We start from the raw sequence: 12,621 nt of genomic DNA on the forward strand, positions 1-12,621 counted from the left end.
GGTGAGTGCATGCATGCTAAAGTATTAAAAAGCTTCAAGCATAATAGCTCCATAACCTTTTCATTATTAATATGCCTTTTTTTGATGCAAGGCTTTAGTTTTATGGAACAATTGCTTCCAAGATATGCTATTAGCATATGTAACTGGGACTTTTTCGAGCATGTATAGACTTGTGCCATGCCAAAGAGTTTACAGGGTACATAGGCCACACACTAGGTTTATCAGAATCCATGGCTACTATGAGCCAGATTCAAAATAAAAGCAAGGCTTATCACCTTTGAGGTGGTACTTCACGTAGTCCTTGTTACTACATTTCAAAGACTGAAAAATCCATGGATCCAAAATTCATTCTCAAGTGAGCATTCGATTTTGGATTTGGAGACAATACATATAGGATAGGCAACAAGGTTGGAAAATTTCAAGTTTTTGTGTGTGCATTTTTAACGTTTAACTACAAAAAATTTCACATTTTCAAAGCAAGGTGCTTTGAGGGAAATAATTGGAAGCAAGCCAATGCCCCGCTCATTGAATTTATAAGATCTATGGCACGGTGCCAAGAAGGGCACATGAATTGGCGTTCTTGAATACAAGTTTGCCTTTAAATACGACAAGGTCAACACCGCTTCTGGATAGTGCAAGGCACTTAAGATACTTCATTGTCAAGTGCTTATTTGTTTATTTTGCATAGCATGTCAGACATGCCTATGCAGTGGATTTAATTCCACACAAACAGTTTATATGCTTCCACTACAACACCGGATACTCTATCAAGGAGATTGTCCCCACCTAATGGTCGGGTGATTGCTTCATAATCACCAAGATGGCTTCAAATTAAGGTGGTGTCAGCATGCACTGGAGTCACATGATTTCTTTTGAATAGGTAACATCTTCTTTGTCGAGTATTTGCTTCATAAAAGCCAAGATGGCTTCAAATTAAGGTGGTATCAGCATGCACTAGAGTCACATGATTACTTCAGAATAGGTGACATTGGAGTCACATGATTACTTTTTTACAGTAGGTAACATCTTCTTTGTTTTACTAACTTTTATTGCTCACTCTTGAAGATGTTGCAAGAGTTAACCACAATATTACCCTTCTACCCAATCAAAATTGAGGTTGGTATATTCATTTGTCGGTGCATGTTCTACCAAGTTAATTTTCTTCTATAGCAAACAAGCATGCCCTGGCTATCAAGCAACTAGTTCATGTGATAACATGACTCATCTAAGAGTGCATCAAGGCATGCAATTTCGTGTTTTCCAAAACCAAAGAATACCTAGTATTGACTACTTTCTTCAAGGTTTTGCCAGTCTTTCTCTCAATGGGGAGAAATGATTGTTTAAATGATCCAGTCGTGAATAAGATTCCATCTCGAGAGGATCTCTTGCTTAGTCTATTGAACCAATGGTGGCATTTTTTTGGGGTAAGACATTGCTGGTGAGATTGACACATCACTTATTGAGTGAAGTGTTCTTGAACACATAAATGGACTCTTCATACTACTTCTGATTTCAAGGAACAAAGTTCTCAACTACCAAGGGGTAGTAGATGTGGTCATTCTACCAATCTTCTCACAATCACTATTGGTAGCAAGGTAAACTATGCTGGTACCCATCTACCTAGTGGGTTAAGTAGTATCTTTTGGGAATTCAACCAAGCGTTTTGGGCTGCCCAGTTAAGACCAAGGGTTATTGGACACGATAAGACCAAAGGGTTTTTCCAAGCTGCACAATAGTGTTTCACAACTTGTTTTGATGCAAGTGACTTGGTTGCATAGCTACAAGGTAGCATTTATGGGAAGGATTTGAGGGTGATGTATCAGATGGAATTGAGGATACCCCTTTTAGTGGTTACCTCTATTACAACGTTTATAGGTCTACAGGGTCAGGATCATTTTTGGCACATGTTGTTCGACACAAGGTGTATACCATGGTTTAGGAACTCATGGAGTTTGGTTTAGCCCATGTAGGGCAAGGTTTATGGGGGTCCTTGTCATTCCTATCATTGATTTTTTTTTTATTATCCCCACACACAAGTACTTCTTATACTTAACGGATGCCATACTTTGTGACATCATTATTTGAGACATGTTCCACATGCAGAGAATATGAGTCTCTGGGATTGACACTGGTGCCTTTTTCTTAATTATGTGTCATGACAAAGTCCCTATGTGCTGGTCAAATTTGTTTAATAGACCGCTTTAAACATGTCATATTGAGAACAATTTCATTGGCCAAAAATTGTAAGATACTTAGTAAGACATGTTACGGTAACAAAGTATTGTTAAAGAACATTAGCGGATGGTTGTTTTTTTTTAGTGTGCAATTGTGCATCCCTCTTCTGTTTATAGCAAGGCTATGTCATGTCAATGGAAATGTTTCATTATTTGTGCCTAGATGTGGTTTATGATCGCACTCTAATGTGCTCCAAATGGTTTAGCAAAGTTACCTAGTGAAGGAGTACGAGCGCAAGTGCGACGCGAGAGAGAGTGCGAGAAGAAGAGCACGACGATTTGGTGAACTCGCTCTACTGTAATGTGTAGAGCATAGTGAGTTCTTATTAGGTTTTTACAAAAGAATATGTGTACATACCTGGCGGCCCGCCCACTTACCTGGGCGACCACATTGGACTTTATACCCCAACAACCTCCCACTTAAAGTCCAATGTGGTACTTTAAGTGTGAGAGAAGCTACTATACAAGCTAATATACAAGAGATGTAGAGAAGTGATGTACTACCCTACACCTAACTACTTGCGAAAATGCGCAAAGCTCTCTGAGGGAAGTCCTTTTGTAAGTAGATCAGCATTATTTTCTGTGGTGTGAACTTTGACAAGCTGAAGTTGCTTATCCTCGAGCATTTCCCTGATGAAATGATACTTCACATCCACATGCTTTGTCTTTGAGTGATAAACTGGATTGCGAGCCAATTGTATAGCACTTTGACTATCACAATATAACATAGGCATCTCTTCTTTGATTCCCAAATCTGTTACTAGTCGATTAAGCCAAATTGATTCTTTGCATGCCTCTGATGCTGCAACATATTCAGCCTCTGTAGTAGACTGAGTAACACAATCTTGTAATCTAGAACGCCATGATATTGCTCCACCAGCCAATGTAAAGACATACCCTGACGTAGACCTTCGGTTGTCTAAGTCACCTGCATAATCTGAGTCTGTAAAACCCTTTACACTTAGCTCCTGACTCCCATAGCATATACGCATACTCTTTGTAGCTTTCAGGTATCTCAATATTCCTTTCACTGCCTCCCAATGTTTCTTGCCTGGGTTTGACATGTATCGACTTACTACTCCCACTGCAAATGCAATGTCTGGGTGAGTAGCAATCATTGCATACATCAAACTACCCACTGCAGATGCATATGGAATCTTATCCATTTCAGCCTGTTATTCCTCAGACACAGGACAATCTTGTTTGCTAAGTTTCACATATGGTGGCAATGGAACACTTAGTGCCTTTCCCTTCTCCATATTGAAACGTTGCAAAACCTTGTCAATATATTCTGTTTGAGATAACCAAATCAACTTCTTTGATCTGTCTCTCTCAATGCGCATACCAAGTATATGACTTGCCTCACCCATGTCTTTCATGTCAAACGATTTTGCCATCTTTGACTTCAAAGCTGAAATTTCTTCCAAGTGCTTGCCAGCAATCAACATGTCATCCACATACAAAATAAGGATCAGCCAACTGACATCCTTAGCCTTCTTTGTATATAGACAGTGATCGAACTCACTACGTTTGTAGCCTTGAGAAAGCATAAACTTGTGGAATTTATGGTACCATGCCCTCGGTGATTGTTTTAAGCCATAAAGACTCTTTAACAACTGGCATACCCAATCTTCCTTGCCTTTCTCAACAAACCCTTCTGGCTGCTGCATGTAAATTTCCACATCTAAATCACCATGCAAGAACGCGGTCTTGACATCCATTTGGTGCAACACCAAATCTAATATGGCAACCAATGCAAGAAAGCATCTCAATGTAGTCATCTTGACCACCGGAGAGAAGACTTCATCAAAGTCAATGCCTTGTTCTTGCCTAAAGCCCTTGGCAACAAGCCTTGCTTTGTACTTTGGCTGACTATCATGAGCGGTGATCTTACACCTGTAAACCCATTTACAGGGTAGAGCCTTTTTGCCCCGTGGTAATTTAACTAGCTTCCATGTCTCGTTTTTATGCAGAGATGTCATCTCTGACTACATGGCCAATTGCCAATTCCCGGAGTCCTTCATTTGCACTGCTTCCTTGTAACATGAAGGCTCATTGAAATCAGTCAACATGACATAATTCATAGATGGAACAAACCTATCAGGAGGTCGCATGACACGTCCAGATCTACGCACAATAGGTGGCTCAGGCTCAGTCCTCCATCTTCTTGGAAGACAACTCTTCTAATCTCCTCAACCCTCTCTGGTTTAGAATGATATTTGGATTCATTAAAGTGAACATCATTGCTGCGGACAACCTTTCTGGATTCGGGATCCCAAAGTCTGTACCCCATCTCACCAGAATTACCATAGCCTAGAAAGATGCACTTTCTACGCTTTGGCTCAAGTTTGTTCCTAAATTCCTTTGGAACGTGAGTATATGCCTCACAGCCAAAGACTCTGAGATGCTTGTATGAGGGAATTTTGCCTGACCATACCATCTCTGGCACTGAATCCTTCTGCAAAACCTTGCTAGGAGATCTATTTACAAGATGAAAAGCTGTCGATACAGCTTCAGCCCAAAACCCATTTGGCAGCTGTGCATTAGACAACATACTTCTGACCTTCTCTTGTATGGTCCTATTCATCCTCTCAGCAACACCATTTTGAGGAGGATTGTAAGGAGCAGTAAGTTCACGTTTTATACCTTTTGACTCACAAAAGTCCTGAAAGGCCTTTGAAACATACTCTCCACCATTGTCAGTGCGTAAGCATTTAAGCTTCTTGCCACTCTGATTCTCCACAAGTGTCACAAACGTTTTGAAAACACTAAACGCTTCATCCTTGTGCTTGAGAAAGTAAACCCATACTTTCCTCGAGTAATCATCTATAAATGTCATAAAGTAAGAAGCTCCCCCTAGAGATAGGTTAGGCATAGGTCCACACAAATCACTATGAACAAGTGCCAACTTTGTATCTCTTCTACTGCTTCTATGCTTATGTGGCTGCTGTGTTTGCTTACCATAATGTTGACAATGTTCACAGAATTCAAAATTATTAAATGAAAAGCCAGGCAAATAACCAGAACGAGACAAGATTTCCATTCCCTTCTTGGATATATGTCCTAACCGGCTATGCCACAAAGAAACGTTCGGCTGCTCGGTTACATTGATTACATTTTTAGAGACATTTGATACATAAATCATGTAAAGTCCTCCAGACTTTACTCCATGTGCTACTGTCATAGAACCCTTGGATATCTTCCACATGTTCTGTCCAAAAGTGGTGACGTAGCCAGCATCATCAAGTAAACCTGTGCTGATCAAGCTCTTTGTAATTGCGAGAACATGTCTCACATTCTTCAGCGTGAAAGAAGAGCCATTCTGAAACTTCAATTGAACATCTCCAACACCTAAGATCTCACATGTCTGCCCATTTCCTAGCCGAACATGATCTTTAGTGGTCACATAAGAGGTAAACCACTCCTTGTTTGGAGACACATGAAGTGATGCCCCTGAGTCTATAATCCAGTCACTCAGTGCATTTCCATCAGATGCTGTAAGAAGAGCCGAGTCCATTGTATTCTTCAAGAAGTAGATGTCTCCTGACACTAGACTGTCATCCTCTGCAACAGTGTTTGTCACATTTATTTCTTGAATCTTCATTGAGGACTTGTTCTTCTCACCATGGTCTTCAGCTTTCTCTTTGCCTTTTTCTGCTTTCCATTCTCTGCAGTCTCTTTTCATGTGACCCTTCTTGCCACAATGGTAGCATTCTATGTCACTCTTGCCTTTAGCACTGCGGGACTTGCTACGAGACTGATTCCGCTTTCCACCTTTGTACTTTTCTTTGGTCCTTCCCCTGACAACTAAGACTGTTCCTTTGCCTTTGTCCATTGTCTTTCTATTGGTTTCTTCAGTAAGCAGACTTCCTTCTACACCTGCTATGTTCAAACCATCTGGAGGTGCAGAATTACTCAAAGCTGTGCGAAAAGTGTCCCAACTTTCCGGCAATGTGATCAATAGGAACATAGCTCTAACAGGTTCATCAAACTTGACACCTTGAGCTAACAACTGACTATAGATTGTGTTGAATTCATTCAGATGATTGGACATAGGTGTCCCTTCTTTCATCTTGAAGTCAACAAGCTTCTTAAGCCAGTATACCTGTGAAGCTGCACTCTGCTTCTCATAAAGATCACTCAGCTTTAACCATGCTTGATAAGCCGACATCTCGTTTGCTACATTGAAGTAAACGCTTTCTGCCAAAGTCAGCATAATGGTAGAAAGTGCTAATTCATCCATTTCGCTCCATTCATCTTCGTCCATATCTTCTGGTTTTATCCCCTTGAGCTTTATAGGTTTTATCTGCTTCTTTTGTACCAACACGTGCCAAATCTGCTTCTTCCACAATGGGAAATTGGTTCCATCCAGCTTCTTGATATTGTAAAGAGCAGTGTCCTGTGATCCAGCCATAGATACGCTTCAGAGTGGTTTACTTTCCTGGGAAAAATTCGGCAGAGTTTCCCCTGTAAACTGACCTCTGAACCAGTATCAACCTGTCAAATGAACCAAGAAAGCTTCAGATTCTGCAAAATTTTTGGCAGAGTCTCCTTTGTAAAATGGCTCTGGTGTACTAAAAACAGCTCAAAAAACATTGTCTCTCTGACACTGTAAGCTGCGGGTAAACCTGTCCTGCACCTGTACTGTCTCTCACTGTCCTGTCACTGTCCTGTAAGCATAGACTGCGACAATGCCTCAACGGCAGTAAAGCAAAGATGCAATCCCAACTGTCTAACTCACAGTCAAACATCCTCTCTGCCTATCTAAGGGTGCTCGAGGGATCGCTCCAAGACCTGTATCACCGAAAGGATCTCAACATTCGAGAATCCCCCAGCTCAATAAAAGCTCACTCGACCCTCAACAAAGGCTGCAGTAAATCTGACAGTACATAGACTTCCCACAAAGTCATACATCCACAAATTTCCCACTGTATGCTGTAACCGCTGCGGCGGTTGTTCGCTGCGTGACTCACAGCCAGCAAACCCTCAACAAACATACATCATCTCTGACAATACATCCCATGTGGAAATACCTGCAATGTCAGGATGAAATCTGGAATATCAAGCAACAAACACAAGCTACCTGATGAACTAGTGGATGTCGCCTACAGTCTGTGTGTAGATACGCCCGTGTCGTATGTGACACGCCTCCAAGAACTGTGAGCCGTCCTTCGATGTGTAGACAGCCACAAATCAACACTCTGGGAGTGTCGATATCCTCAGCACCTGCAGTCGTAGGCCAAAAACCCCAAATTTGCAGAGTCGGATCTGCACCCGCCGAGACCACATAGTCGAAAATGGCCTGCGTAGAACTTTGTCGAAGCTGAACGGTGGCCGAGATGACCTCAGAATGAAATTCTGAGAACACCGAGTCCTTCGGGTATGCCCACGAGATTTGGGGCCGTGTCTTTGCCTGTCGAATTTCACTCCAATCTGAGCTGGTGACTCTAGCCTCCCGCAGTGCTGCCCTGAGCCTCGATCTGAGCTCTGATACCAGTTGAAGGAGTACGAGCGGAAGTGCGGCGCGAGAGAGAGTGCGAGAAGAAGAGCACGACGATATGGTGAACTCGCTCTACTATAATGTGTAGAGCATAGTGAGTTCTTATTAGGTTTTTACAAAAGAATATGTGTACATACCTGACGGCCCGCCCACTTACCTGGGCGACCACATTGGGCTTTATACCCCAATACCTAGTAATTGCTATGGGAAGTATTTAGTTATTTTTGAAGTGCTATTTACACACCTATTCCCTTTCCTTTTATGTATAATATGAGCATCAAATATGCCATGAGGATTGGCAAGTATAAACCGTTCCTATCATGGAAATGCAGGCTTGGATAAGTTTTTGCTAAATGCATGCACACTGAGTGTTATGGCCCTAGTATTTAGCGAAGGCATATTTGCAATGGCATGCAAATTTATGCATTTGATAGCTTTATGAAGCTTTTCAGTCACAACAAGTGTAGTCTCTCTATGGACTTTATTGTGGGTCTACCAACCACCATACACGATCATGGCTCAGCATGGGTGATTGTAGATATGTTGACTAAAGTTTGAAAGTTCATTCCAACTAGGTCCATCATGAACATCCAGACTTTGCCAAGTTGTTTACATACAATCTATATATATTATATGGATTGCCTAGAATAATTTGTGAGTGACGTGATCCCAATATTAACAATCATTTATGGAGGGTTGTTTAAATGGTTGGGAACAAACTCAATATCTATATTGTTAGTCCTCCAGAGACGGATGGGTAGATTGGACATGTTAAATTAAGTGCTACAAGATATGCTAAGAGCGTATGTTAGCGCAACAATTCGCTTGGGAAGAGTGTCTTGCTATTTTAGAATTCATATGATTTTCAACGACCATATATATATGTTGCAAATTGCTTGCCAAAATGTTCAAGAAGCACAATCCATGTATAAGAAGTATGCTGATGAGAGACACGACAAGTCACTTTTAAGGAAATTCCAAAAGAGGTACTCTTACATGTTTCAAAACCAGAAAGTCTGAAAACTAGTCATTAATCTCATTTCTTTTACAATATTGTGCCATGATCAAAATACTTAAGCGAGTTGGCGATATAAGTTGCATATTCTCGTAATCATCCGGTTTTTCAAGTAGACCGTTTAAGTAAACGTTTATAGGGGGACAACAATGTAATCCATCAAGATATCTGTTCTTGTTGATTTCATTGAATCTTCCACTCGACCATGAACCTGAACGTATTCTTGCCTACCTGGGTATAAATCAAGCTAAACATTAGTTTTTCTAAGAAGAAATAGCCCACTTTTGTTTTTGAGGACGAAAAATCCTTCTCCAAGGGGGGAGTAATGTCAGGATAAGGGTAGGACTAGGAGGATGGCAAAGTGTCAGTTATGCATGCATTGTCAAGGGGCTTCCTAAAAAAGGGCAAGATGGCCTATATAGGAATGCAATTGAGTGGAAATGAGCATGCATAGTTCCTAGCAGTCTTACATTAAAGGTAGGTTTCATCATCAACTCTCTCTCTCTCTCTCTCTCTCTCTCTTATGATTGTTCCTAAGATGCAATCATGAGAGAGAGAGAGAGAGAGAGAGAGAGAGAGAGAGAGAGAGAGTTGCAACAACATTTCTGTCACCCAAGTGTGGTAGACTGGTTATCCCAATGCACAACGCTTATAGAGTTCAAGACTCATCGAATAGATCTTGGGGTTATTCTTATGATGCTAAAATTTCTTTAATTATCCCCCCCCGCCCCCCCCCCCCCCCTCTCTCTCTCTCTCTCTATCTCGCTCGAGCTGAAGAAGTACGTCTTGAGTTCAAGAATCATCTTGGAAGGTCGACCTCAGTGCATGAGGCAAACTAGGATGCAACAAACAATCTCAAGTGTTTTTGTGGGTCTTTGATTTCATATTTTCTATGTAAATAAGATCAATTTGGGATGATCTTCTCAAAACTATGGTTTTGAGTTCTAGTGACGTTTCTTTTGGATAAACAAGGGAGGGATTTCAAGCAAGTGAGCAGCTTACACACACACACACACACACACACACACACACACACACACACACACACACACACACACAGAGAGAGAGAGAGAGAGAGAGAGAGAGAGAGAGAGAGAGAGAGAGAGAGAGAGAGAGAGAGAGAGAGAGAGAGATGTTTGTGATTCTACTTCAAAGATATTGGTGTTTGTTGAACTCCCTAACAAAGAAGCTCAATAGGTGTGTGTAGAGGGCTTGTGAGAGTTGCTGACAAGATTACCTTGTGTAACGATAAGTAAGCTCACAAGTGAGTGGCTATGAATGCTCCATTCGGGTGCATATTCGGAACCATAGAAAACAGAGAGAACATTTAATTCGGCTTCAGAGAGGTGCGAGGATTGTGTTAGGGTGGTTTCCTCCCAAGTCCCATCATCCGTGTGGCACTGCACAATCGTCAATTTTTTGCCATAGGGCTCAGTAAGGCCCCAATGGCAAAAAATTGGCATTTATGTAGCCCCTGATCATCGAAACGGTGTGTGATGGTTGTGAAACTTTGTAGGGGTAGGGAGTGGCTGGAAGTAACGTAAAGCTGAAGGTACAAATCAAGTTCTGCTACCGCCTCTTGTGAAGGGATAAAAAGCAGCCTCTAGGCCGGACTCCTCTCAAAGAGTTTAGCTTTGGAGTTGTGGATCTTGCATTTGGAGATGTAAAGCCCTTGGCGTGTCAAATAGAGAGGAGGGAGCATGTGGTCAAGACGAGTAATGTTCGAACTTTGTAGGTGACGGTCCACCGATGATGGGAGTCTTGAGCCGCTCGACCCTTTGATGAAAAGCAAGCACTACCGCCACTTTTGTGCTCTCTTGCGGCTGTGGCGCTTCCCGTCACCTTCAACACTGTCGTTTACTTCTCTCTCTCTCTCTCTCTCTCTCTCTCTCATTGTTTGTCCTGCAAATTTCAAAACCTGTCGATCTGCGGATCGAAAGACAACCAAAGATGGAAATAGAGAGTCCGGAAGGAGAGGAAGAGAAGGAGGGCAGCGGAACGGCACCGGGAGCATCAACCATCTCGGCCGATGACGAGGTAGTGACTAATTCCATTGACCCACCTTGTCACTTCTACTAGTTGTAACAGAATGTCCTGAATCCTGATTATGGAGCTGGCAAACAAGTGATTTTGCCAAATTCCTTGCGACCTCTTGCGTCGGTGAATGCTGACGACTCGACCTGACAAATTAAGTAGGCAGATTCCAAAGTTTTGGGTGCCATACTCCTGCGCAGTACCACTCATTTTGAGCTGTACGGTTCGGTGAAGCTGATGTCATGGATACTACGCTCCTCGACAAACTCGGTTTGTGTTTGATTCCAAAGGACTGGTTGGACCTCAAACTTAGACTCTAGAGCCTTCTCTAGGATTTTGTAGGCTCAGTTAAGAATTCTGATCGGTGTCTACTGTCTCACTGTCTGATGTCATGTAGTGGCCCTCCCTTCTTGCAGAAGAAATAAATCGATCCCAGTCATCATGCTGGAAACCTTTGTATAAACTGGGGCAATCAAGTATGGCTATCCTTTCGAGGCCTACTTCGGCGGGACAAGGCTCTCAATGCATCCAACAACTCATTCTCCTCTCTAACGAAGCACGTATACCATCTATGACCCTCCGTCCAACATGAGCCCAAATAAGTCTCCCTGCCCTCCAAAGGCTTTTTTGCCCGAAAAAAGGTGTGGCTATCCCTCCCTCGGCTGCTGGACCAAAGTCCCATCCTGCCTTTGAAGCGTGCAAACCCGAGAGTGGGAGTGTCTAGGACAAGTAATCTCAAAAACTTGCCTGTAATCCAATCACAAACCTAAGTCCGTCGAGATGCCTATCTATGCAAGGAAAAACCATGTCTCCGCTCCTCAAGCTTAAAGATCTCCTGTCTGGCATTGCCTAAGTTGTAACTGCTTATTCAGGAGGATTGATAATCTATTCTTAATCTAGGGATCAATAGTCTATAGGCATTCGGAAAGCCATCCTTTTTTTAAAGAACCAGTACTGGGCGAACAATATGGAGAAGTATGAGGCCTAACAGGACTCCTCTCCAAAAATTTAGAAAGTGCTATTTTATGGGTGCTACAATTTCAATTCCGTTGGCCTGTTGACAAGGGAGTGAACTACCTCACCTCTATGCAGTAGGCTCTGCATCAAGCTCAACACTTGAAGCCCCTGAACTTAACCACTTGGCATCCAAGGCAAAATAGTTCTTGAACTTGATCGAGTACCTTCGGATCACCTTGTCTTTAACTTTTTCTTTATGTGCGCACTGTGAGGACTTGCTTTGGCTGAAGAATGTCCCCGATTTCTGCTGGTCTTCAGTCATATCTTCCAGCACATTCCCTTGAAAAGGCTGGAACGAACACACATGGAAATCATCCAATGAATGGGCAGCTTCAATCGAAAGGTTACATTATTAATCCTTTTTGATATCTGGAAAAGTCCATAATACTGCATGATAAGCTTTGGATAGAGCTTTTCTTTGCCTTGCATGTTTCTCAATCCAGCCTGCTCGAAGCAGAAAAGCACCCAAACGACTTCTTTGAACTCCAAAGCTGCGTTTGCTTGTCTACTGCCTTCTTATGCTTTAAAGGCCCGTGTGATGTTTGAAGAGCGGCCTTGCCTTTACAATATGAGGTAGCCGAGTCTTCCACAAACTAATCAGCTTGGAAGATGTTATCCTTTGTGCATAAAATGGGTGGAACTTTCTTTCCACTTTCTACAATCTCAAAAGGTTACCTTAATCCAAGACTAATGAGTTGGTGATCATGGACTGGCCATATGTTTGTGGTTTTGAGGCCAAAATAAATAAGGGTTCACGGCCTTGAGGGTGTCAGAATAGGCAGCGGAGGATGTGATGATAACACGAACTGGCCTCCAATCCG

General features: G+C 42.2%; 1 protein-coding gene across 2 annotated transcripts in view; it reads left to right on the plus strand.

Annotated features, from left to right (window-relative positions):
- The first annotated feature begins 10,503 nt into the window (after positions 1-10,503).
- The window catches only part of LOC147420711 (uncharacterized), a 112,673-nt gene continuing 110,555 nt past the window's right edge, over positions 10,504-12,621 (plus strand). Inside the window, exon 1 of one of the 2 annotated variants that reach the window (XM_086503853.1) lies at positions 10,504-10,786. In XM_086503853.1, the coding sequence (XP_086359979.1) occupies positions 10,700-10,786 (87 nt within the window). In that variant the 5' untranslated portion in view covers positions 10,504-10,699. The remainder of the gene's footprint in view (positions 10,787-12,621) is intronic. The other variant, XM_086503852.1, reaches the window with a different exon arrangement.

Source organism: Adiantum capillus-veneris, chromosome 28 (genome assembly GCF_014529385.1).
Source record: "Adiantum capillus-veneris isolate H3 chromosome 28, ASM1452938v2, whole genome shotgun sequence".
Lineage (NCBI taxonomy): Eukaryota > Viridiplantae > Streptophyta > Polypodiopsida > Polypodiales > Pteridaceae > Adiantum > Adiantum capillus-veneris.